The sequence below is a fragment of the Aquarana catesbeiana genome, linkage group LG07, assembly GCF_042186555.1.
Source record: "Aquarana catesbeiana isolate 2022-GZ linkage group LG07, ASM4218655v1, whole genome shotgun sequence".
NCBI lineage: Eukaryota > Metazoa > Chordata > Amphibia > Anura > Ranidae > Aquarana > Aquarana catesbeiana.
The window spans coordinates 258,100,899-258,128,898 of NC_133330.1; the positions used below are offsets into that span (position 1 = coordinate 258,100,899).

Sequence of the window (28,000 nt, forward strand, 5' to 3'; positions counted from 1 at the left end):
AAAAACGCATTTCAATAAAGTTATAAAATTGATTTGCATTTTAATAAATGAAATAAGTATTGGACCCCTTCGCAAAACATGGCTTAGTACTTGGGTGGCAAAACCCTTGTTGGCAATCAGAGTTCAGACATTTCTTGTAGTTGGCCACCAGGTTTGCACACATCTCAGGAGGGATTTTGTGCCACTTCTCTTTGCAGATCCTCTCCAAGTCTTTAAGGTTTCGAGGCTGACGTTTGGCAACGCGAACCTCCACATATTTCTCCCTCCACATATTTTAACTATAGTAGTTACTATCGGAGTTACTATAATAACTCCCTTCACATATTTTCTATTGGTTGAAGGTCTGGAGATTGGCTAGGCCACTCCAGGACCTTAATGTGCTTCTTGGGCCAATCCTTTTTTGCCTTGGCCGTGTTCTTTGAGTCATTGTCATGCTAGAATACCCATCTACAACCCATTTTCAATGCCCTGGCTGAGGAAAGGAGGTTCTCACCGAAGATTTGACGGTACATGGGCTCGTCCATTGTCCCTTTGATGCAGTGAAGTGGTACTGTCCCCTTGGCAGAAAAACGCCCCCAAAGCATAATGTTTCCACCTCCTTGTTTGACGGTGGGGATGGTGTTTTTGGGATCATAGACAGCATTCCTCCTCCTCCAAACATGGCAAGTTGAGTTGATGTCAAATAGCTTGATTTTGGTCTCATCTGACCACAACACTTTCACCCAGTTCTCCTCTAAATCATTCAGATGTTCATTAGCAGGCTTCAGCCGGGCCTGTATATGTGCTTTCTTGAGCAGGGAAACCCTGTGGGCACTGCAGGATTTCATTCCTTCATGGCGTAGTTTGTTACCAATTGTTTTCTTGGTGATTATGGTCCCAGCTGCCTTGAGATCATTGACAAGATTCTCCCGTGTAGTTCTGGGCTGATTCCTCACCGTTCTCATGATCACTGAAACTCCACAAGGTGAGATCTTGCATAGAACCCGAGGGAAAATTGACAGTTATTTTGTGTTTCTTCCATTTGCAATTTTTTGTCACCCTCTCACCAAGCTGCTTGGCAATGGTCTTGTAGCCCATTCCAGCCTTATGAAGGTCTACAATCTTGTCCCTGACATCCTTGGACAGCTCTTTGATCTTGGCCATGGTGGAGAGATTGGAATCTGATTGATTAATTCTGTGGACAGGTGTCTTTTATACAGGTAACAAGCCAAGATTAGGAGCACTCCCTTTAACCCATTCCAGACCAGCCGCAGTTGTACTGCAGCAGGTTGGCCCCCCTGGCCGAACCGATGTAACTGAACGTCGGTTCACCTTTTGACCACTGGGTCAAAAGATGGTTCAGCTGGTTCACCTTGGGCGCCAGCGATCGCTCAACACAGAGACAGAACGGAGATCTGTCAATGTAAACAGACAGATCTCTGTGCTGTCAGGGGTGAGGAGAGCTGTCGTTCCTACTAAGTATAAACAATGAACGGTCTCTGCACCCAGTCAGTCCCCTTCCCCCCCAGTTACAACCACTCCCTAGGGAACACCGTTGACCCTTTGCCTGCCAGTGACATTTACATAGTAATCAGTGCATTTTTATAGCATTGATTGCTGTAGTGTCCTGTCTGCCATAATATCGCAGTCCCGATATAAAAAAAAAAAAAGATAAAAATGCCATAAATCTTTCCCCTATTTTGTAGATGCTATAACTTTATAACTTTTGAGCAAACCAATCAAAATACTCTTATTTTAATTTTTATTAGCAAAAAACTAAGGAAAAAATTAGCTTTTTTTAAAAATAAATTGGGGATATTATAGCAAAAAGTACAAAATAGTGTTTTTTTCAAAATTGTCGTTTTTTGGTTTATAGCGCAAAAAAATAAATAAATAAATAAATAAAGCTTTCTATCACCTTATCTGGTCCTGCCCAATTATCCAAGCATACTGGATACAAGTGATACGATTCCTGTACGATCAGATGGGCCCTCCTGCTACTCTAGACCCAAAGATGTGTCTGCTCGGTCTGCTACCTGACTTAGACGCTGACAAACCCCTCCGTACCTTTCTGCATTAAACGCTATTCTTGGCGAGAAAAGCGATAGCCCATAATTGGATGCAGGCTCTACCCCCTACAATCCAGTGTTGGAAAAAAGAAATTAATGACACTCTCCCATAAAGGAAGCTGATTTATGTACATAGAGGATGCCCACTTAAATACGAGCAGGTCTGGAACAGATGGTTGGAGGATGGTGAAACATGTACTTGAAATGTTGATACGTTCCTCTCTCCCCCTTTTCCCCCTTATTCTTTGTGTACTGGCTTCATGTCCGGTGGATATTTCACCCTATATCACGTAGATAACTTAATGTGCTCATGTATGTATTACTGTTCTGGCCATCTTGGCTTATATTATTTTTTATGTACCAAGCATATACTTTCTTAATAAAGTTGGTTTTCCAATAAAAAAAAATAAAAAATAAAAAAAATAGAATAAAAAAACCCCCAAAAAACGCAGAGATGATCAAATACCACCAAAAGAAAGCTCTATTTGTGGAAAGGACATCAATCTTGTTTGGGTACGTTGCACGACTGCGCAATTGTCAGTTAAAGCGACGCAGTGCCGTATTGCAAAAAATGGCCTGGTCATTGAGCAGCCAAATCTTCCGGGGCTGGAGTGGTTAAGAGTCCTATACAATTAATGAGCGGAGATTACGATCAGACACCTAGGAGCCAGAAATCTTGCTGACTGATAGGGGATAAAATGCTTATTTCACTCATTAAAATGCAAATCAATGTATAACTTCTTTGAAATGCGTTTTTCTGGATATTTTTGTTATTCTGTCTCTCAGAAGGGGATCAAATACTATACAGTGAGGGAAAAAAGTGAATACAATTTTCTGTGCAACACCAAATGTGTTAAACCACTTAAAATGAAATTTGTAAAACTAGTAAAGCCCATAGCTTAAAAAAACAAAAAAACCCCAAAAAAACAAACAAAAAACAGTTCCCCCAAGTGGCCATTTTCCAAAGTACATAAGATAGAATGCAAGCCTAGAACAAAAAGTTGCCTCTGTTGCAAATGCCACCTACGTCTCTGTACGAAACAGCGCGTTGTAGAGGCAGAAACAGGAAAACTACCTAAGCTCTGGACAATACAACAGAGGTCAGGTGCTCAGGTAAAAGACAGGATATATCCAGGTGAAAGGATGTAGTAAAGGCTGCTCCAAAACACTCATCTGAACCAGATGAGATAAAGCAAACTGTGGACAATATAGGAGTGCATACAATACTAAGCAATCCACAGTAGTAAGTTGTCAGTCTGGCTGCAGCTTTTAATTTATGTATGTCAACTATGAATCCAATAAATCCTGTTTGATAAGCTATACCTGCACAGTTTGCTCTTCTTTCTTTCTACGCTCTTCATCTTGTAGTCGCTTTTGCTGCTTTTTAGATACTACTTCAGTGAAACCATCATTGAGGTTAGATTGAGAATCCTCAAGTGTCGTTACTTCGGGATGATCATCTATTATTACTACACCTTACGGAGAAAACAAAATAAGTTATTCTTTTTTTTTTTTTTTTTTATATGAAGAAGAGGTTGAAAACATTTTAAAAATAATAAAAAAAAAAAGTATAAAAGTTAGCCGATAATTCACCTTATCTACACAAACAAAAAAAGTTTTGGCCAGTCCTTTCAAGAAATGTAATGGTTTATAAAAAGGGTTTTTGTTTAGAAAGCATTTTTTCCTCTTTCAATAATCAACTGGTTTATTCTTATTTAAAATATGTTTTCCACAATACAATTGCAATATGTTACAAAATGCTCCATTTACAGATGGGCAAAGACAAAAGCTAAAAAGAAGAAACAAATGACATCGTATGGTACAATGCTAAAAACCAAAGTAGGAGTACAGGCAATATGAGCGCCATATGAAGTAGGAAGGGCCAGGCGGGAAGGTCAGGACCACACCCCCAATGGGCCACGAAGAGTAATGTGGGGGAATAGAATATAAGAATAATTGCACCTATAAACAAGTCACAGGACCCAGGATCAACCATCAGTTATGAAGGATCAGATGATACAGATTTTATATGGCAATTATTCCAGATTTTATAAAATTTCCCTGGACATCCTACATGCATGTAAATCAGTAAGGGAGACTAGCATTAATATTACTCTTCCACTCCACCAAGGTAGGGTAGGTAGACAGACATCAAAAGACTAAATGGTTTAAAGAAGATACACTTTAGCTTAAGAAAACAGTTAAGTAGGTTACATGTTTGTTTTGAAAATGACATACTTGCATAATTGTTCAGGTCAAACTGCGATAAAGCATCCACCTTCTCCTTGGGCTTTTTCACTACCAGCTTGGCCTCATCTTTCTTTTTGCCAGAAGAATCTTTCATGGTCTTTGATGATGCAGTGACACTTCCATCATCTGAATGTTGGTGATAAGCGTGATAGTGGTGATTGTGGACAGAGCTGCTGCCTCCGGATGAATCTGTTGCCATCATGCCAGGAATCTGGTCATCTATAGGACTGATTGATGAACAGAAAAATTGTGAACTGTGCAAATGCATCACAGATACAAAATGACTGCTTTATAAACAAAGAAACAAAAACACCCCAAAATGTTTTATTAGTTTGCTTTAGCCCTCATTCACATCGGGCCAATTTGACATGCGATTTGACATGCTAAATTGCATGCCAAATCGGAGCCTATTGCCGGCAACGGCACCGTTCGAATCAGTGAAACGGCACCTTGCACTACTTTTGACAATTTTCGCCCCCGAACTCGCACTGAAATGAGAGTTCAGCTGAACACGCACAATTTCAAACCCGCCTACAGTGTGAATGAGGCATTAGCCTGGGTTCACACAATTGCGAACACAGACATCGCATGGGATTCGCACTGCATTTCTGTGCCGATCACATGCGATGTCTGCTCAATGTACGGTACAGTTGTATGGCTGAACATGCATTGGATTCGTATGAAAAGGGTGCAGGAACCTTTCTTTCCCCGCACTGGAAACGGATCGCATGGGTCTTCAACACCCATGCGATTCGATTCCTGTCCAAATTTAAAGTATGCACTGCGACCAGATCTAGGGGTGTTATTACCTTTGCATTGACACACACAATGGGTCGCAGAGGGCAGGGTGAACTGCCTGCGAGGGAGATGTGATGCTGGAACTGCCACTGGAATCACGCTGGTTCCTGCATCGCAATAGTGTGAACCCAGGCTAAGGCTGGATTCACACCTATGCAGTTTTAGTGCTTTTTGCATTTTGCAGATTTGCACTACAGAACATTTAACATGGTTTCCTAAGGAACACGTTCTGTAGTGCAAATCTGCAAAAAGCACTCAAAATGCATAGGTGTGAATCCAGCCTAAAAGTGTAAGTTCAGGCAAAAACAAACTTGCACTCTGCCACATTATAAAGCTAATCTATATAACCCTGTAAAGCAAAAATGTATGTACTTGCCTATTCTACAGCCGGTCTGGTTTCCAGCAGCTGAAGCGCTGTGCAGAAGAGGACCAACAAGGGCTGTGAAATGGCTGGGAAGTGACACCACCCATAGACTTACTATGGGGCTTCCGTTGTCAGCTGCCTCTCCTGCACATGCCACACTGAAGCCGCCGATGACAGCTGATGCTGGGACCGGATCGGCTGCAGAATAGGCAAGTATAACTTTTTTTGCTTTACAGGGTTAGATAGATTAGGTTTAGAATGTAGCAGAGAGCAGGTTTAGAGTTAGTTAGGTTTTGCCTCAACGTACACATTAATTGAAGGTGACTGCTGGACTGTATGTTATTGGAAAATACACCCACTCATTTTGCTATTTTACTCCAAAACATGCGTTATATAAGTAGGGAAAAGTGCAGATGACATGGAGAAATTGGAACGTGCAGATAGACACCTAAAACGCCTATAATTGCTATGTATTCCCCTTGACTCGAAGGCAATTACAGACCCTGTGCATTCCATGCAAAATTTTGGAATTTTAAGATATTTGTTAAGAAATTTTAAGTTCAGAATTGGATGAATACCCCTGTTGGCTTTTGGTACTGTAAACCGGTTTGAACAGAATCCTTTGAACCTGTCTTGCGGAAGTAATGACAACTACTCCAAAAAACAAGAGATGGTTCAGAACAGTCTGCAAAAAAAGCAGTGAGGGTGGAGAGTTTTGATTTCTATTTTGTACTCCTTTGAAACCACCAACTGAACCCACAGGTCCGAGACATCTGTGACCCAGAGAGTGGCAAAGTGTAACAGACATCCCACAACTCTGAAGAGTGAGGATGCCCCTCAATCGGGTGCTTTGGGGAAGACTTGCTGGGTTTTGTGACCCAAGCTGAGATATAAAACGATAGCACTGCTGTGGCCCCAAAATTACCAAGGAGGATTACCAAGTGAAAGGTAAATATACAGGACAAATGATATTCGTGAAGTTAGCAGCTCCCCAAGAAACGGTCTTGGGCAAACCTAATGCACATATGAGAACAAGTGAGCGAGGGTGCCTGCATCTGAGTGTAAACCATGTATACTGTAATGAGCACATAAGCAATGCACTCACAAAATGTGAAGAAGAAATCAGCATGTCATCAGTAGGCGAGTTGTCATCTGGAAGGGTGGCAGAGATCAGCAGGCAAGCGGCCTGGCCGATGCAATCAGCGGTCGGGAAACTGCTGATCTCTGCCACCTTCCAGACAAGTACTAATGACATGCCAATTTCTCACATTCTGTGAGTGCATTACTTATTTATCATTATATGCTTATTATACACAGTTTACACTCAGATGGATGAGCCCTCTCTGGCTTGTTCTCATTTGTGATCCAAGTCTACCACCTTTTTAAAAAGCAAGGGCTGAACATTCGGTTTTGTAGTTGAAGCCTGGGTGTTGCTGCTAGGTGTTCTGAATTGTAAAGAGTTAATAGGCGTTTGAGGAATCTTCCAAGGTAGGAGGAAAACCCTCTCTCCTGCGACATTTTTGATGAATTGGTCAAGTGCCTCATCAAATAGATGTCTTCCTTGAAAAAGGCATATGTGTGCAGCCCTTTTTTACAGGTAGCTTCAGCTGTCCATGCTTTAAACTACAAGGATTCTGCACATTGTAAATGGAGATAAGGGCCATTCGGGAACGGTGTTTCATGACATGTTTTAGGGCAGCCGTTTTCAATTAGGATGCCATAGCACCCTGGGGTGCCTTGGGAAAATGCTTAAAAATTGCCCCAAATATTGTCATCAAGCCTGCCAATTTGTTACACAAAGCCACATGTTTTTATTGTGCAACATTACTATTTTGGGTACCATTCAGGCCAGTCACAGGCATCTTAACAACTGATGGTGTCCTCTGCTGATGAGGATGTCGGACTACTGCACAACATCCTTGCTTACCCTTCCTTTTCCCCTCTCCATCAGCACCAGGTTCATATTAGCTGAGCAAGGAAGAGAAACTGGGGAAGAGGAGAATCACTGAAATACCAGTCATTATCAGTGTGCAAAGGTGTAATCCACAATGAATAGGTGGTGGCATTTTAATACCCGCTATGATAACAAATGAATGCAGATTGAAAAGGCAATACTTCACCTGACCCCTGCCCTTTTGCATAGAAAAGGGAACGGTTAAAACCAGTATTTGCCATCTGAATCTCATTTGAGAAAAAATTATCTTCACTTCCTGTCTTGCAGACACAACAGTTAGTGAGAAAGAATATCTCCAAAGTGAGGAAAACTCCCTCTTAGTTGTATCAGAGAAGGTGTCCCCACTAGAAGACCTCCCCTCAGAGACAGACAGCAATAGCAGGGCTATTCACTCAAAATAAACTGACAGAGACACTTTAGGACCTTAAAATAAGATTAAGCACTTGGCTTACCCTCTTTTTCCCCTCTGCAGTGAATTGCCACTCCGCCTGTCACTCCTGGGTCCAGAATAGTGCCTGCTGGGTTTGGGAGCGCCAGTATTTCCTCTACGGTTCTGACGATCCATGCCAGGTCTCTGACTGGAAAAACTTCTTTTGGCACTCTCTCTTTTAGGTGGAGACTGAGCCAAGCCATCAGCAGATTTGCTAGATGCAGGGGACTGAACACTGGTGGATGTGGCAGCTTTCCGCTCATCTCTTTCTCGTCTTTCATTGAAGTCACTGCTTTCTGAAGCAGTTTCCCACTCCTCGTTGGCCTGGTCAGATGAATTATGATTAGACAAGTCTGGCGTTTTGTTACCAGAGAAATCAGAGGGAAGTTCATGAACAGTACTAGAGACGGGCACTCCTTGATTAGAAGACCCAGTAACCTCAACAGGTTTCCCAGCATCTTCCCTTTCCCTTTCTTTTAATCGTCGAAATCTTGGAGGCTTATCTTGTCTTGGTGGACGTGTTGGTCTCTGCCGTCGTGGTCTGTCCCTTGAAGGATCAAATTTACGCTCAAATTTAATAAGCGGCCTTTTGTCTCCACCTGGTAAAGTTGGATGCTCCTGTTTGTTTTCCCCTTCATCCAGTCTTGGAGGAGGTGGTGCTCTTGATTCATGCTGTCTTGGCATCCATTGGTTATCCCTATAATTAGATCTTCGTGGTGGTGGGGGGCGTGACATACGGATGCCAGGCTCTCTTCCCCCACGCCGAAAACTTCCAGCTCCTCTGCCTCTACGGGAAGGTTCTCCTTTTGGCAAGAAACCAGGTTTTGTTCTAGAATCATCTTCTCTAGGGAAGTGTCTTTCAGATGTTCTACCCTCTGGCCTTGGAGCTCCAGGCTCAGGTTTTAAAGCTGAAACAGATTTAGGGGCCCTTTTGATTTCAGATCGGTCATCTCTGCGAGGTTTACTTCTACTTGCACTTTCCTTATCTGATAAAGGTGTGTCACTTGCACTTTCACGGCCTTCACTGTCAGAGTCTGTTTCAGACCCACGTTGTCTGAGCCTCTTGGGCATAACTTCAAAGTCTGAGCTTTCACTGCGAGTTTCACTTTCATCTCTGCGCCTTACAGCTCCAGGAGGAACTTGTTCATTGCGGGGTCTAGTGTCTCTGTAATGTGGGTAGTCTCTACTTTGACCCCTGCCTCCTCTCCCCCTCCCTCCATAGGAACCCCTGTAACTTCTTCCTCTGGAGTAGTACTCTCCTCGCCCTCTTCCCCTATATCCTTGCTCAGGAAACCAGTCTCTGTCCCTGGCCTCCTTCCTATAAGCTCTTGGTGGGAGCAGAGGCTCTCTTCGATGAGGTATTGTTGGATAACTGGTCTGCGAAACCAATGGAGGCTTTGAATCTGGTTTGGGCTTATCCAAGGGAGGATCCTTGTTTTCCTTGCTAACGACCCGTACAATTTTTTCTTCCTTATTTGGCTGACTAGGTGGTGCTGGCTGAGAAACTGTTTTAGGTGTTATTTCAGATGTGCTTTCTAATGGCTTTTCTGAGTGTAAGGTAAGTAAGGTGTTAGCACTTTGTACTTTAGGAACAGTGGCAGCTTCAGGCAAATGCTTCTCTTGTTCAGTTTTACTGACTGAGTGAAGAGGACTAGATGCTGGTTTAGCTGGTGAAGGTTTTCTTTCAACTTTTTCATGTTTCACCATTTTTTCGTGCCCAAATTTCTCCTCCTCCCTTTCTTTTCTCAATTCACGCTCCTCTTTCATGTCCCGAAGAATAGGTTTTTTGATGGGTCCTGATCTCCTTATGGGTCTATCCATACCTTCGTCTCTACTGCGAGAACCAGGTCTTGGGCCCCACCTTGTTTCAGATTTGGGTTTGAAAGGTTTTTCTGTTTTTGGCAGTTCAGGTGCTTTGGAACTCTGAAAACTCTCTTTCCTTGTTTTTTCTTCCACTACTTCTTTTGTAGGTTCTGGTGGTCTAGCCAAAACTTTAGAAGTTGCTGGCACAGTGTCTGCTCTCCTTTCTTCCGGTTTCATAGCGTGTGCTGACTCGCTAGATAAACTTCTGGTCAAGACAGGTTGGATGTCAATGTGGCAAGCATCATCTAAGGGGGCCTGCTTCTCTGTTTGATCAAACCCAGAAAGTCCTGAGTCCTGTTCCTCTGCCTGCAGTAACTGAACAGGTTCTGGATGCCTTATAGGTGCACTGTGAATATCAGGCTCTCGAGATCTCGAGAAGAAGTCTGCTTTGTGTTGTGGTTCAAAAGTTATACGGTCCATTGAGTAGGTTTCGGATATTATGTCCTGATCTACAGAGTTTTCAGACCTGACAAAACAGAAAATAAAAAGTAAATAATCATTTTTAGAACTATTCCAAAATGCACACACACACACACTTAACAGTTTGCATCAAAAATACTTATGTGAAACTTTTGAGGCTTATTTAGGAATTTGAAAAGTAATTCACAAGAAAAACATGGGATTGCAAGGCTATTTCAATTCCTGCACTTAAGATAACGTCTCTCTAAGATGATACATGGTTCACAACTTGCAGACCAGCGATATACCCGTACGACTGAGCCTGGTTATACCAGGATGATGCGTGCAGCTGCTCTCTTGTAAAAGCAATCCTAGCGTCTAACTAGCCACTGGGCTGCTTTTACAAGCATCTGGAGGGGACGTCCTCCAGATCCCGGCACTTTCCGCAGCTTTCTCAGGCTCTCCTATCTCACCAGGAAACCTGAGCGACCAGCCGGCCTGTAGATCAGAAAGCCGAACAAAGCCCGTATCGGTTCTCGGCTATGGTATCCCAAAAGCGATGACCTGACATCACTTTCAGTTTACCCGGATGTCAACAGCACCATTTTAAAAAAATCAAAAGCTTTCCCCAAAAAAAAAAAAAAAAAAAAATGATCTTGGTGTGACTGAATGCTTTTAAGGGCAAAAGAGGGATTTTGGGTTTTACAGACCCCAGATCTCTCCATGAAGAGTAGATGTCACATGCCTATTGCTTCCACAAGGATCTTTACATTCCTTGTGACAGCAATAAGAGTAACAAAAAAAAAAAAAAAATGAAAGTGGATGTAAACCCTCACACTCATACCCAGTGAAGTGAACAGCCACAAATGATACACAGGGATGAAACAACCCTCCCTATATAAGTATTACATCCATATCTGCTGTCTTCAGCTTTAGATACTGTTTAGAAAGTGCCCTTGATGTTAGGATTTTTTTTATCTTCCTGGTTATTGTTGCAGAGAAAACTGGGCACGTAACGGGTGACCCCGCCCCCCTCTGACATCACGGGGAAAGCCACAGGGAAGTCTCGTCAAGTCCCCGTGCCTCAGAGAGGGGCGGGGTCACCAGGTGGCCCTGCCCTCTGTTATTTAAGAAGTGTCAGAAGACGAGAAGCGTCACACAGCGGGAGTCTCCCATCATGGATGCGGAGTGGCCCGAGAACGAAGAAGGGAAGACAACGCGGAGGAAGATGCCGGACGAAAACACCTGAGCAAGAAGCAGAGGATCGGAAGAAGAACCAGAGGAAGAAGAAGATGGAGGAAGAAACCGAAGGAACAGATAGAAGAAAGATAGAAGAAAGAAGATGGAAAAGAAGAAGACTTTAAATAAAGGAATTGTCAAAAACTGTCTCTTGTCATTTTTAACATTGACAGTTTTTTTGTGAAATGGTAAGGGTACTTCTGTACCCCCTTACCATTTCACAGGGGGGGGGGGGGGCGGTTGTGGTGGCAGGATCTGGGGGTCCCCTTGTTAAAGGGGGCTTCCAGATTCCGATAAGTCCACCACCCTGCAGACCCCCACAACCACCGAGCAAGGGTTGTGGGGATGAGGCCCTTGTCCCCATCAACATGGGGACAAGGTTCTTTGGGGGGGACCCCTAAGCATACTCCCAATGTTGAGGGCATGTGGCCTGGTACGGTTCAGGAGGGGGGCCGCTGCCCCTGCCAGGTTGCGTGATCGGATAATGGTCTGGTATGGATTTTTGGGGGGACCCCACTCCATTCTTTTTTTAAATTTTGGCACGTGGTTCCCCTTAAAATCCATACCAGACCTGAAGGGTCTGGTATAAATTTTGAGGGGGACCCCCACGGCATTTTTTTTTCTTTTTACATTTTGGCCGGGGTTCCCCTTAATATCCATACCAGACCTGAAGGGCCTGGTATGGAATTTAGGGGGACCCCCCATGCCATGTTTTTTTTTTTTTTTTTTAATTTTGGTTCGGGGTTCCCCTGTGGGGAAATCCCATGCCGTTTTTATCAATGAACTTTTATGTGTATTGTCGGGACTGACAATTCATTAATAGCTGCGAGTAGTTTTAAATGACTTTTTTCCCTTTGAAATGTCATTTATAAGCCTGTAAAATTATCACTTTTGATTTCTCCCACAGACTTTTAAAGGGTGTTCCGCGGCTTTTGAATTTGCCGCGAACACCCCAAATTGTTTGCTGTTCGGCGAACAGCCGATGTTCAAGTTGAACACGAGTTTGACTCGAACTCGAAGCTTATCCCTAGTAGAGACTCTCAGCTCTCTCCAATGTATGGTCCAGAGCTCTGCTAATGTATTTACAGCAATCTCCCGCAACTCCAAACTCCAACTGCTCTCATTATAATGTGACGGAAACTTGTCAGGCTGATAACAGAGGAACACAGCAAAAGACAGCTACCAAACACAGGGCTTTGGAGAGAGACGAAAAAACACTGCAGATCTATGTGCCCACCTCAAATTTCATAAATAGGGTTTATATCCACTTTAAAGCAGTGTTCCGCCAAAAAAGAAATAGAAAGCCAGCAGCTACACATACTGCAGCTGCTGGCTTTTAACAATAGAACACTTACCTGTCCTGGAGTCCAGTGATGTCGGCACCGCAGCTGATGTTACCATCAGCTGTCGGTTGCTGCCACCGCCATTGCGGGTAAGGGTACCCGGCAGTGTAGCCCTACGGCTTCATGCCGGGAGCCCTACTGCGCATGCTCGAGGCCCCACTCCTCTCTCTTACTGGCTCGGCGACAGGGAGAGGAGGAGGGAGCCCTGCGGTGATGTCATGGGCCGCAGCCCGGACTCCCGTAAGTGGGAACAGGATACCTGTCAGAGACAGGTATCCTGTCCCCCCTCCTCCCGAAAGGTGCCAATTGTGGTACCGGAGGGGGAGAGGAAACAAATGAGCGAAAGTTCCACTTTTGGATGGAACTCCGCTTTAAACAGTGTTAAAAAAAAAACATTTAAAGTGCCCATGCTCTCGCACAAAGGTAAACGGTGATCGTTCCACATGACACATATCACCACGAACGTCGGATCGTAAGCACTAATTCTAGCACTAGTCCCACTCTGTAAATCTAAAGTGGTAACTTGTAAAAGTTTTAACCACTTCTGCCCCGAGCGCGTCGTGTGCGCAATTTTAAAGTGCGACATGTTTGGTAATCTATTTTTTGAGCATAACATTATCTTTTAAATTCTCCCCCAAAATTGGGTTGTTTGGGTGTTATTTTTAAGCATGAACAGTCAACAAAAATTTCTTTTAATCTTTATTTTTTTTAATTGTGTTTGAAAAAACACAATGCAAATACCATGTTAAAAATGCTAAACCCACCAATTTATTTTCTAGGTACTATGCTTTAAAAAAATTATATAATGTTTGGGGGTTCTAAGTAATTTTCAAGCAAAAAATACTGATTGTTATATGTAAACAAGAAGTGACAGAGAAGGCCTGGTCTGGAAGTGGTTAAACTTACACAAGCTGTGTGTACACAGGAAAACACAAACATATAACTCTACCTGTAATCTTCAGGTGCCTCAGATTCTTTTGCAGATGAAGAAACCTGTGGGGTGTCTGGGTGTGGGTAAGACTCTGCTCCCCACATCATGCGAGGTTCAGATAGAGGGACACCATGATCTCTTACAGATCGAGGCATGTGGTCATATGGTTCAGAAGCAGTTGCTGAAGCATCCATCTGTTCCCTTCTCATCATTGGCTTGGTTGGCATCATCCCTGTAAATAAAGGGGATGGTGAAATTAATTTTGGCACGATTAGCATGCCAATATACCTGCTGCTTCCATTTTATTTATTTTGAGGATAACTAGTGTAAATATTAAGAATCGCATAAGGAAGCAACAATAAATGAACGATCTTACCAGGATGCATTGGTGGCATATCCATTGTAGGTCTTCCAGACATCATTCTGGGATCCATGTATGGCTGCATCATCAGCCAGCGAGGATCAAAAGCCATTGAAGCTAAATGCTGAGGATGAGGTCCTATAGGCTGGTAAAGAGGCCTGTGCTGTGGGGGAGGAACAGGACTGCTAGAAGGTTGTGACTGAGCAGGCTGGGAGAGTACACCCTGTTGCTGTTGCTGCCACTGCTGCTGTTTCATCTGCTCCTAAAATGCATAAAGGACATTAAATGGTGACGTCACAAAGGACGGTACTGGAATTTTCAATACAATATAGTATGATATTAAACATGAGTGAAGTAATACCTGTTGTCGCTGAAACCTGGGAGGCAAAGATTTCTGAAACTGTTTGGAGTATCCAGAAGAAACCGAAGGACGTGGTTGGGCTCCTGCATCTGAGTCATTGTCATGTGCTAACACAGGCCCTGGTACTGGGGAGGGAGCAGGTGGAAGAGCACTAACCGGAGATGGAAGTGAAGGTTGTTGGATGACAGGGAGAGGTGTTGCCAATTGCACTGGTATTGCTGGTGGGGAGTTTTCTTGGTCACTTGAAACACTGTCTTTTCTTGTAAACTGTGGTTCTTCCTCAACTATGAAAAGAAAAAGAAAAAGGTTTACAAACACAAAAATGGTCAATGTACAAAACTTACATCACATATCAGAAATAAAATCTAGGCCTTAAAGAGAACTATACTAGAAATTAAGTCCACCAATGTCCTCTCTGTGTCAAACACGGTAAATGATTAAAACCGCGAGATGATGAAACTCGGTAGACAACATTTTAATGTAAAGCAAACAGTTGGGTCTGCCAAGAGACAACTTCCATATAAGCTAGAGCTACTGTAGGTTTACAATAATTATTTCATGGTCTCTTTGTCAAAGACAGATGACTACATAAAGTGACACTAAAAGATCAGTTTTTATTTTTTTAAAGTTACCTGCTCTGTGCAGTGGTTTTGCACAGAGCAGCCAGGATTCTCCTCTTTTCGGGTCCCCCACTGGTGCACATTTACAGAGTTCTGTGAATGAATCAACTACCGATGTCCTTTGCGGATGTCGGCTTGTAGTTCTCAATGAACTACCACAGCACCGTTGAGCTCTTTGGGTCATTCACTTATTCTTCCTGTTTGTAAGATGTGCGGACAAATTACGACAGTCTACAAGAGTCCTGCATTGCACCCATGACCTGCTGATCGCTGGTGAAATGCTTTCTAGGTGCATGAAAAAAATTTTAACTGCAAAAAAATAGGATTTTTATTACAGCTTACCTGTAAACTCCTTTTCTTGGATGTACATCATGGGACACAGAGCCTTACGTAATTACTTAATGGGTTATAGGCCACCTTCAGATGTTGACACTGGTAAACCCAATCAAAGAACGTTTACTCCCAATATAACCCCTCCTCCTTCCAGGAGCACATCAGTTTTTGTAGCAAAGCAATATACTTGTATCCCAAAAAAGAGGGGAGGGACCTCTGTGTCCCATGATGTACTCCAAGAAAAGGATTTTACAGGTAAGCTGTAATAAAAATCCTTTTTTTTTTATCGTACATCATGGGACACAGAGTCTTAAGTGATTACTTAATGGGATGTCCCATAGCAATGCCACATGGGGGGGTGGGAGAAAACAACCCGCAGGGTACACTCAGACTTGAGGATCTTATACTGCTGCTTGCAGCACACTGCGCCCGAAGGCAAAATCCTCATACCTCCTAACATCCACCTGATAGACGACGGCGTAACACCACTCTGTACTCACGAATAATCAAATATGGCACTTTACAAGAAAGAGCAGCCAATTCTGAAACCCTCCTTGCTGAGGATATAGCAACCAAAAATACCAACTTCCTTGTCAGAAGGACTAGGGGAATCTTTTGTATTGGTTCAAATGACTGTTTTTGTAATAGACAAAATTAAGTTTAGGTCCCAAGGGTTCAAGGGAGGTTTGACGGGAGTATTAAGCCCTGTCACCCCTTGTATAAAGCCCCGGACTACAGAATGAGTAGCAAGTGGTCTGAAATAAGAACGATAAAGCTGAGACTTGGCCTTTAATAGTACTTAAGGCCAATTTCATTTCTACCCCTAATTGTAGAAAGGCAAGAATTCTGCCTATGATATATCTCCAAGGTTGCCAACCCTTGGATTCACACCAGGAAACATAAGCCTTCCAGACTCAAGTTCTGGAAGCTGGCTTCCTAGCATTAATCAGGGTAGAGATAACTGACCCGGAAAGCCCACGGAAAGTCAATTTCTTTAGAATGTGGGTTTCAATAGCCAAGCCGTTAAATTTAGAGACCGTAAGGAAGGATGGAATATCGGTCCCTGAGAGCAGATCTGACTGTAGTGGGAGGGACCATGGGCCCTCCACTGCCATGTTTACGATTTCTGCGTACCATGACCTTCTGGGCCATGCTGGTGCCACCAGAATTATCGGCTTTCTTTCCAGCTTGATCCTGCAAAGAAATCGAGGCAGCAACTGAATAGGGGGGAATGCATAGATCAAAGAGAACTGATCCCATGGGGTCACTAATGCATCCGTTCCGCATGCGAAAGGATCCCTTGGGCTGGCCACAAAGTTGACCAACTTTGTGTTGAACCTGGATGCTAGAAAATCCATGTCCGGAGCCCCCCATCTTTGACAAACAGCTCAAAATATGTCGGGGTGAAGAGACCATTCCCCTGGGAATAACTGCTGGCAACTTAAGTAGTCCGCCTGCCAATTCTCTATTCCCGGAATGAAGATTGCAGAAAGGCATGGAACATGCCTTTCTGCCCAAGTTAGAATATGGTTCACCTCTCTCTGCGCTGAGAGACTTTTGGTGCCCCCTTTGGTGATTGATATAGGCCACAGCTGTGGCATTGTCGGATTGAATCCTGACAGGAAAATCCCGTAACCTGAAAGTCCAGGCCTTTAGAGCCAGGCGCACTGGCTGAATCTCTAGGATATTGATGGGCAAGATTCTTTCGGTTCTTGACCACTGTTCCTGGACAGTTGTCTTTTCTAATACTGCTCCCCAGCCTGAGAGGCTGGCATCCGTCGTTACCACTTTCCAGATGACTGATCTGAAGGATTTTCCTTTCAGCAGATTCTGGGTTAATAACCACCAAGTGAGGCTTTGGGCCACCCTTGGGGACAGCAGCATTGGCAAGTCTAAATCTTGAATTGTTTTGTTCCAAGCGGACAGGATACTGTTTTGCAACAGTCTTGAATGGAACTAGGCATAAGGAACTGCTTCGAATTAAGCTACAATGGTTCCTAGCAACCTCATGCAGAGGCAAATGGAGGGATTGCCATTTGACCTGACTCTCCACACCATCTCTCCTATGGAGTTGATTTTTGCTTGAGGCAAGAACACCCTTTCCTGGGCTGTGTCTATGATCAGATCCAAGTACTCCAGCCTTTTTAGCGGTATTAAGGAAGATTTCTCTAGGTTGAGAATCCAACCCAAACTTTTCAGATAGTTGGTTGTAGTGAGTACGCTTTGCTCCAAACTAGTCACTGATTGATCTATAAGTAATAGATTGTCTAGGTACGCTACGATTGTTATGCCCTGTGCTCTTAAACTGGCTAGAGGTGGGGCCAGTACTTTGGTGAACACCCGAGGTGCTGTGGCTAGCCCGAAGGGTAGGGATACAAATTGAAAATGCTGCTGTTCTAACTTGAACCGCAGAAACTTTTGATGAGCAGGAAATATAGGGACATGCAGATATGCATCCCTGATGTCGATTGATGCCAGAAGTTCTCTTCCTAAAAAGGATAGAAACTACCGACCCGATTGTCTCCATGCGAAAGGAGCGGATCTTTAGGAATCGATTTAGCTTTCTTAGATCTAGAATGGGTCTGACATCTTCATTTGGTTTCGGTACCATAAAAAGGTTTGAATAAAATCCCAGACCTTGCTCTTTTGTGGGTATCTATATGATCACCCCTTGAGATATTAATCGGTCTAGTGCTTGAAACAGAGACTGTTTTTTCTCTGGATCTTTGGGAACGCTTGACCTCAGGAAGCGAGACGGTGGAAAGTCCTGAAATTCCAGCTTTTACTCCAGCATTACCGTGAAAATGACCCATCTGTCCTGAATTTCTTTTTTCCAGACTTCTGAAAATTGCAGAAGTCTTCCCCCCACCTTGGTGACAGGGGTTGCCTCTTCATGATGAGGCTTTAGGATTCTGTTTAGCAGATTTCCTACCCCAGGGCTTCTTTTGAGCCTGGGTCTGACCCTGAGTCTTTCCTCTAGAGTCTGACGGCAGATGCCGTCGCCACTGCCTAGAGGCGGAAGCCCCTGGCACAGGGAAAAGAGTCCATTTAAATGCAGGGAGTTTATATTTTCTTTTGACTGGTAAAAAGGTACTTTTTCCAGCAGAAATTGTCTTGATATATTTATCCAAGTCTTCTCCAAATAGTCGCTCGCCATGAAAGGGGAACCCAGTGTGGTTTTTACATGGTGTTTCAGCTGACCAATTTTTCAACCACAGGATTCTGCACATATGTACAAGCAGAAACGTGAGGCGGGATGCCTGGTGAATAGAGTCTTTAATGGCATCTATGGCAAAACATAATGCCTTAGGTAGTTCAGCCAATTCCCGAGCCTGTTGTGTAGGAAGCTCTAAGGCCCCTTTCACACGATCGGACCGTTCAGGTCCGCCTGTCAGTTTTGACGGCGGACCTGAACGGGCGCTCCATGTTAGCCTATGGAGCGACGGATGTCAGCGGAGACATGTCCGCTGACATCCGACCCCGTCCGATCCGCTAAAAGCAGACGGATGGCCCTACATCCGAATTTGTCGCTGGCAGATTGGGTGAAATCTGACGAAAACGGACATGCTGTCCGTTTTCATCCGATCCCTCCATAGGCAGCAGCGGCGCCTGACGAGCCCCTCCCCACTCAGTGAGCAGAGAGGGACCTGTCATCCGCCGGCTCAGCGGAGACCAACGAGAGATCTCCTGCTGAGCTGGCGGACCAAGGTAGGCTCCGTGGAAACGGAGTCCGCCTCGTGTAAATGAGGCCTAAGAGCCTGTTTAAATTGGTCCTTTAGGGATTGGCAGACGCCTATCGCGGCAACTGCGGGCTGAGTGATGGCACCTGCTATGGAAAAAGCAGATTTTAGCAGGGATTCCAACTTTTTATCTGTTAAGTTATTATTCACATTGGACATCGCAGCGTCAATTGCTGGTACTTTCCATTCTTTGGAGAATTTCTCCTTCAGAGGATAGAGAATTGAAAACCTCTTAGGGAGAAAATGTTTATCTGGTTTTTCCCATTCCGAAAAGATAAGCTTTTCAAGTAATGCACGTGCAGGAAACGTATGCAAAGGATGGGAAGGTTTTAAAGAACCTAAAGGAAGAGGCCAAGTTTTCAGGGGACTCTGTTAGACGCAGCATGAAAGTGGAATGAACCATCTCTATAAGAGTTTGTATCAGCAATCTTTCAGATCGAGAAGCTGAAAAAGGTTCATCTACCGTTGTTTCTTCAACAGAAGAATCATCGGTTTGTTTTTCTTTCTAATCGATTGAGGGTAAAACCTCATTGTAAGCCCACTGTTCCCCTTGCAAAGCTGAAGCGGGGGAGGGGGATCTAGTACGCTTCCTATCCATTTGAATGGAGAATGCGATTAAAGCCGCTAATCTTTCTTCCAGACCCTGGAGGGAGGAGGAAAGGGCAGCTTCAGTCACGTATACAGGTGCTGAGATCTGAGAGGTAGCTGCACCATCAATTTGCTCCAATGGCTCACCCTGAGTTGCCATAATTGGTAATTCAGGCGAGGATGACAGCGTGGAAATACAGTTTGAAATCCCAATGCCTGGAGATGAAACCTTTACTCTTGTTTTTTGTGGTGTCTTTTTTGGTAGCCATAGATTTAAGTACAAAAACAGAGGTGCTATACACATTGCACTAAATTGCTGAAAATAGTCATGACTTTAAGTTGCTATAAAGTTCAGCCTAGTGCTGGAAAGTGTCCTTCCTGAATCAGGAATGCCAGTTTTGCAACCCATACGTGTCCCACAGCTCGCGTGTCCGTGTGTACAGGCAGCTTGTTTCCTCCTCATCGGCAGAGGAGAGACTTACACAGCTGTATTTATATGCTATTTAGCCTGCCGTGGATGTTTCACGGCACCTGCGTTAGGACCCGCCCCTAACCCTCTGGCCCCATCAGTGGAAGAAAAAAAAAAAAAAAAAAAAAAAAACATTTTGTAGATTTTTTTTACCTTGCAAAAAATCTTCCACACGCTGAGCAGCCAGACATGGAACTGAGCAAACAGTGAAGGCAACAGAGTAAGGTATGTGCATAGGCTCACTCCATCTAGTGGAGATTTTAAGGCATGACAACATCTTTTCCTTATAATGAAAGAAAATGCATAGATGTTTTTAATATCTAAGTTTTCTTCCCTTACCTTGTCCTCGTCGCAGGATTTTGCTGAACAGAAAATCCAACTTTCATCCATCACGGTGTGTTACATTTAGCAAACCTTCAAGGACGGGGTCCGTAAGAACGGGGTCCAACTGCCTTGGGCCTTGTATAAGCACCCCATCAGGAAGCTTGAGGTAATGCAACAATACCTAAGCCATGGGTTCCTGTGGTCCAGCCCTACAAAGAGAGGAGTTACAGGCAAAACCTTGTGCTTCGCATACGAGGTCCCAGGTACCATCCATTTCAGGCCTCAGTGGCATTTCTGGATGGATCTGGCTTCTTTTTATGGAGGAATTTAAATCCAGCGTGGATCCCTCCTGGAGCTCCTGAGAGCACTTCTTCACTCGTGACCAACACCTTAGACACTGGCGAAAAACTGATGTGCTCCTGGTAGGATGAGGGGTTATATAGGGAGTAAACTTCCTTTAATTGCGTTTACCAGTGTCAACACCTGAAGGTGGCCTATAACCCATTAAGTAATTACTTAAAGCTCTGTGTCCCATAATGTACAATAAAGAAAAGTGTAATATAAATAGGTCGGCTCCTCATATACCTTGCTCAGCAGATGCGCTTCTGCTGAACATTAAGAGAGCCTAGCACTCCCCTTGCCTGACGAGCACCCAATCAGTCCTTGTCACACTGCAAGGTCTCTCCCCTTTCTGCTAGTACCTGGGTGTGGGGCTGGAGACAGGCAAGGAGGTGAGTAGGAGATAAACAGCGCATTGGTAAAAACATTAAATGTTTAGATCGCCATAATGCCCCCTTTGTTTTAAAACACTCAGACATTCCTAAAAGCACCCTCAGATTTCAATATGGTTTTGGTTAAATAATTCTATCAGGACAAGCAGGTTGGGCCCCCGCTTTAGCTCTTGGACAAGTAGTTTTTAAAAAAAACAATTCTACTCCCCTGAAGATGCTTGGAATATACCCCTATGGTACATGGTCTGGGCAACTGACAAGGTGGCAAATTCCAGCTGCAGGGCAGGACCTGCAAGAGCAAAGAAGGACTCCAAAAGAGTTTTAAAAAAAAAAAACAAAAACAAATAGTGCTAGAATGATCAGGTCCAAAGTGAGAAGAGACCATTTTTTTTTTTTTTTTAAGTCCCCTTCCATTGGGTAACAAAGCATATAAATAAAAAGAAGGTAATAACCTTTCCAAGTTGGGAGAAAGACCAATCAGATTGACCAAGAATACAGAAAGGGTTTCAAGGAATAGCTTTTTTTGTCCTTGGAACATGACGTGTGAAATTAGGAGCACTAGGTGCATCTATCCAAAGACCAGAATGCACTCCTTCGGCCAATGAATCTACAGTATCCAGGATGTGGTGAGAAGCTAATGTAGTAACTTCACAAAATTGTGGCAGTGAAGAAAATCTGCAGCAACATCCTCTTGCCTTCTGCAAATGGATGTATACTAGCCAGTTCAGGTTGTAATGTCTAAAGATAATTAGCAGAGGAGAGGCAGAAGAGCATTTATAGGGGTTGGTACCCTTCGCTTTCAGAAGTGGCGATATCCTTTGGAATAGAGCAGACATTGGGTGTCTGAAGGAGCCCGATTTAGGGTGCTGGAGTGGTGTTAGTGTAAGGCCTTGTTCTTGTTCAACAGAGGAATGTGAAGTTTCCCCAGGGCCTGCAGCAAAATCCCCACAGCATGGTCCATTTGCACCCATGTGCCTGTAAATCCACTACTACTAAATCGGGATCTTTCACTGACATACCCACAGAATGGATGCAGACTGAGGGAGTTAAGCGTGTTCGGTGTGAAGAAATTGCAATAACCCAGGTGCCTACCAAGTTCTGCGGCTGTGTCTCTAAGGTAGCAGGCAACAGGTGAGGTGGCAAATGATCAGCTTGAGTTATCAGCAGAAAAGTAAGAAGTCTACAGTCTGAGCACTATGTTACTAGCCAGAGAGGAACTTGCTGCAGTGAGGTGAAAGAAAAAAAAAGACTACCAATTTTAGGTAAACACTATCATAACATTACCTATAAATTTGGAGTAAAACAATAATATTGTAAATAGAAAAAAAAAAAAAAAAAATCAGAAAAAGGAGTAGATTATACCATAACTCGTGCCTGAGAAACTGTTGTCTTAGCATAGTATTTTAGGATAAAAGGGTATAAGTGTAGCATCTACTACATATCCAGGTAATAATCCAACAAGATATACATACCCAAGGACTCAGTAAGTAAATGGTACAGTAAAAATCTGTATTACCTTACCTACATAACAGCTGGTCATGTTCCAGGCCTGCCACAATGGGCATATCCCTGAAGGGGTCTTCAGGGTCTGGATGCCATAGGAAGAGACCACTGCCCTGGATCGGTATAGCACCCTACAGCTAACTTACTTGTTGCACCATGTACAGGATTCCAATGCCTGAAGCAAACATTACAGTCTGGTGCCACCGTGACGGGGTCTGGGTATGGTTCTCAAAATGTATATTATTATTATTATACAGGATTTATATAGCGCAGACAGTTTGCACAGCGCTTTACAACATTAGGGCAGACAGTACAATTACAATACAGGGGGGAATCAGAGAGCCCTGCTCGTTAGCGCTTACAATCTAGGAGGGAGGGTTTAGTTATAAAAAAAAGGGTAATAGCTGCGGGGATGAGCTAATGGAGAACATAGTGCAGTTGTTAGATGGAGGCAGGATAGGCTTATCTGAAGAAGCAAGAGTAACAGCTACTAAAGCTGCTACTGAGCCATAGGGCGATAAGCTGTCAGATGCTTCAAAGGAAAATTGGTGAAAAAATTTGAAGTGCCCAACAAAGCTTTTGTGTCTAGTGTCCAATTACCTGAAGGTAGCACCATATAACCCCTTTGGTCTAAGTAGTAACTCTTGGGTCTGTACAACAACAATGAGATGGCCTTTAAAATAAGGCTGCTTTCACACTGAGGCGGGTTTCAGACGTTTTAACGCTATAGCCTCCAACGCCTGAAAATCGCCTCCCCATTCATTTCAGTGTGACTTTTCACACTGATGTGGTGCGTTTGCAGGACGTTCTGAAAAGTTCTGCAAGCAGCATCTTTGGGAGAGGTGTATACATCGCTCCCAAAACGCCCTGCCCATTGAAATGAATGGGCAGCGCCGCAACAAGGGCGCTTTACCCTTTCTTCCGCCGCTAGCAGGGGGGTGGTTAAACCGTCCTGCTAACGGCCGAAGAATGCCACTAAAACTAGACGCGGAGGGGGGCGTGGCCTGGACCGGCATGGTGTAGGGAGTGTGGTACGGGAGCTCCGCTTGCCTAATATCCGTAACTACATATCCTGGGGCTAAACGTGCTATTTTTCTCCATAACACCGGATCTCTGGACTACCATGCTACCAAGGAACATGTCACCGCCAAAAAACCAACGGATTCGGCTGCTAAATTGGCTAAATACCATCATGCAGAAAAGGAGGCCGAAGAGTATAATGGCGCCGGCTCTCCTTCTACGATGAGCTCAGCTGCAGAGGACACTGCACGGGTGCTGGAGGCAATATCGGATTGTAAAAGTACCCTGACGGGCAAGATCGAGGAGGTTAAGATAGATGTCTCGCTCATACGTCAGGATCTACATAAACTCAGGGATCGGGTCACCGAGACAGAGAACCGCATCAGCCACGTGGAGGACGAGATGCATCCATTACAGGTGACTACGGAACAACTTCAGCACCAGCTCCACACGATCCTAGCCAAGCAGGACGATATGGAGAATCGCCTCAGGAGGTGCAACCTACACTTCGTAGGCATACCCGAAGGCTCAGAGGGTACATTTCATTTCTTGAAAATCTCATTACCACCTTTGGAACAGGTTGAATTATCCACGTCTTTTGTAGTTGAAAGGGCTCACAGGCTGGCTGCTAAACCTCCCCCTCAGGGGGAGCCACCCAGAACATTTATAGCCAAAATGCTTAATTTCCACGATCGAGATACGGTTCTACGCCTCACCAGAATGAAGGGTAATATTCCCTTCAAGAACGGTGAGATCAAGGTATTTCCGGACTTCTCAGCTGAGGTCCAGAAAAGAGGGCACACTTTACTGAAGCTAAACGGCAACTGAGGATTCGCCACTACTCCTACGCGATCCTATTCCCAGCAAGACTTTGCGTCGTTGGAGAGGACCGGGCGCATTTTTTTGACACGCCTGAAGCTGTCTTTTCCTGGTTTGAAAATAAAGCGGCGCCAGCACGGTAACCCGCTTGATGAATCGGCTGCTCCCCTCTGGATGACCATTCAGCCTAGGATGTCTGTACTGATGGTCAATTTTCTTGAACTTCCTTGAAACACCTTGAACAAGACACCCTGAAGGTACTGTGTGGATCGTTCTGAGCACTTATGAACCCCGTGGCTTGTACCCCCCCCGTAGGGGGGCGAAAATCTTTCTCCACTCTGTCCTGCTCTGTTATAACCCCCTTTATCGTTGTTTATTTTATCCCTGGCTGTTCCCTCCCCTAAGGCCGCACATAGATCCCACGGTATTGAACTTGATTTCTATAGCCCGGACTTCCTAGTTTTAATGGCAAGCTGATGACCGACATGGCATTTGTGACATGGCCTCGAACTTCTATATCCTTCCGATCCTCCTGCATACTCTATTCTGATGTCACAGAAACGGATGTCACGCTCCCTGTACTGTTGTATGTTCTTCAGCAGTTAATCATCCCCCTAGCTACGGGGACCCCTTGGGGCCCCACTACCCTTACTAAAGATTGCAATGTGTATTGTTTGACTCAAGTTTGGTTTCCCTGGCCTGTCCGGTCTCAATTGACTACACTCGATAGACATTCGATGTGCTGTCTTGCCGGATAGGCCAGAGTGTTCGTTTTTGTTTTAAGTTTGACTACGTCTTTTTTTTTTTTTTTTGTTTTAAAGCTCAATACATATATGGTATGCACAAAAATATTGGTGGTCAAGGTTGCATGCTGGCGTGGATGTCATTCAAAATGCTGAACCATCCTATGCTGGTGACATGCTGCAAATCTAGTGGCTTACACTGCAATATCCTGTTCTGGCGGTCCCGGGTTTTGCGGGCGGTCCTACATATCCCCCTGATTGTGGGGGTGGGGTGCGGGACAGGCACGTGGGCTCAGGATGCTGGGACACTGGATGCCTATGCCCTGTTAACATGCCTGATATAAAATGTATTACATGGAATGTACGTGGCCTCAGAGCTAGACCCAAGCGTAATGCAGTCCTGTCCTACCTTAAGGCGCAGCATGCAGGGATTATGGTATTGGTAGAGACCCGTCTCACAGGCCAACTTATGTTAGCACTCAAAAAGCCATGGGTGAGGTGGCTGTATCAGGCTCCCTTTACTGCGAACTCCAGGGGTGTAGCTATCCTGGTGGCAAAAACGGTGCAATTCGTACTATTAACGCTTAAATCTGACCCCTAAGGCAGGTTCTTATTCTTGCATGCCAAAGTAAACGGCTTAGAACTCCTATTAGCAGCTATGTACATAAACACCCCCCCCCTGTTTCAGTTTGGTGTTCTTAGAATTTAACATTTATGTCTCAAATTTCCTACTGTCCCTGTGCTCTGGTTAGGGGATTTTAATAGTATTATTATGCACAAAGACCTAGACAGACTGACATTAACACCATCTGATAATCCCAAACAATCCTATACTAGGTTTGGTAAACTTCTTACAGACCTTGACTTAGTGGATACATGGCGCCACCGGCACCCTACAGACATAGCATTTTCGTGTTTCTCCACGTCACACAACTCTATGTCACGTATACATTTAATCCTGATATCCCATGCTATTCTCCCCATCTTGGGCGAGGTAGGTTTTAACCCACGGGTCCTCTCTGACCATGCTCCGTACTGGATCACACTTCGCATAGACTCTTCCCCTACGACATATGCATGGAAGCTAAACCCTTTTTGGCTGACGGTTATCCCTGAGTTGGAGGGAATTGGGACTGAGTGGGAATTGTTCTTCCAGACTAACAAGGACACTGTGCCACTTGAGCTGATCTGGGACGCTTTTAAATCACACGCCAGGATGATACTATCTCAACGTATATCTAGATATCATCGAAACTCATCTCAGGTGGTTAGGCAGGCAGAGCAATCCCTTGCAGAGGCAGAAAGATTTCTTGAGTAGTAGTGTCCCTTGATGCCGCCAAAGCGTTTGACTCCGTCGAGTGGGACTATCTTTGGGAATGTCTAACACGCTTTGGATTTGGGCCTAGGTACATTAGGTGGATTCAACTCCTATACCAGAATCCATGTGCCAGGGTCTTTGTCAACGGAAAAGTCTCTGATCCCTTTACCCTCTCTAGGGGTACTCGTCAGGGTTGCCCCCTATCCCCATTATTATATGCCTTAGCAGTGGAACCCCTTGCTTCCTCCCTCAGGGCACATTCTGGTGCCCGAGGGCTGAGATGTGGAGATTTGGTAGAAAAGATCAGCTTATATGCAGACGACATGTTGCTGTATTTGGCAGACGCTGGCCCATCCCTAAAAATAGCCCTTGAGATTATTCAAAACTTGGGTAAATATTCTGGCTTAAAGATCAATTGGGACAAATCATTGATTCTCCCCATAGATATTAGCGTACCCACTGACATAATGGCCTTGTCTCCTCAGTTAGCTCCATGACATACCTTGGTGTTGTAATAACCCGTACACCAGAAGACTACATCAGGCTCAATCTAGAACCCCTGATAGCAAGTTTAAAGGCTAAAACACAAACATGGGCTAAATTACCACTGGGGGTCATGGGCCGAGTAAACCTTATCAAGATGGTCCTTCTCCCCAAATTCCTGTATGTCTTGTGGCACGCTCCAGCTTATATAGCCCTTAGGATCTTTAAGTCTATAGAGGCCCTTCTCAACTCCTTTGTATGGGGGACAACCCGACATAAATTGTCCTGGCAAACACTTAAAAATCCCACTGAGCTAGGGGGTGCGGCGTTGCCAGACTTCAACATGTACTACCTTGTTGCACAACTGTCTCACTTTTTCTTTTTAGATAAACAGGACAAAGAGCGATACCTAACTCTGATATGTTCCCCCCATGCCCGGGGACTAACACACCCCTTCCAAATTCTTCTCAAAGACCCTAAGGGCACTGGGCAGCTGAGTGGGCGTAAAAGTCTACTGTATCATCATTGTAAAATTTGGGAGGTAATAGGCCGCAAACTGAAAATACCACTTACACATTTTCACACACTATTATGGGATAACCCAGGGCTCGACAAACCCCGGGCGCCAGGTCGCATTTGCGACTAGAATTAGCGACCTGGCGCCTGGGGTGGCACAGCTGGGGTATCCTGTGTCCGTTCGACACCCCCCCCTCCTGCCGCGATTGCGCTGGGCCGCGCCGGTAATTGAGGCCCCGGCTTTGCGGCCTACTGCAGTCCTATGGTTCCTGGTTCCTTCTGCAAGCGGGCGCCCTCTGGTGGTGGCCGTTGGTATGACAAGACATCCACCAATGCTAATGGAGCTTTCCCTACCTGTTTTCACTGCCTGCTCATCTCCTTCCCTTTACTTAGAACCCCCAAACATTATATATATTTTTTATTCTAACACCCTAGAGAATAAAATGGCGGTC

At 44.5% G+C, this 28,000-nt stretch overlaps 1 protein-coding gene across 3 annotated transcripts in view; it reads right to left on the bottom strand.

Annotated features, from left to right (window-relative positions):
- The window catches only part of PRRC2C (proline rich coiled-coil 2C), a 127,107-nt gene that overhangs the window by 40,713 nt on the left and 58,394 nt on the right, over window positions 1-28,000 (bottom strand). For all 3 annotated transcript variants that reach the window (XM_073593238.1, XM_073593239.1, XM_073593237.1), the window contains exons 13-18: window positions 14,342-14,625; window positions 13,996-14,242; window positions 13,638-13,851; window positions 7,867-10,173; window positions 4,287-4,525; window positions 3,372-3,523 (exon numbers count right to left, since the gene is read on the bottom strand). In XM_073593238.1, the coding sequence (XP_073449339.1) occupies window positions 3,372-3,523; window positions 4,287-4,525; window positions 7,867-10,173; window positions 13,638-13,851; window positions 13,996-14,242; window positions 14,342-14,625 (3,443 nt within the window). The remainder of the gene's footprint in view (window positions 1-3,371; window positions 3,524-4,286; window positions 4,526-7,866; window positions 10,174-13,637; window positions 13,852-13,995; window positions 14,243-14,341; window positions 14,626-28,000) is intronic.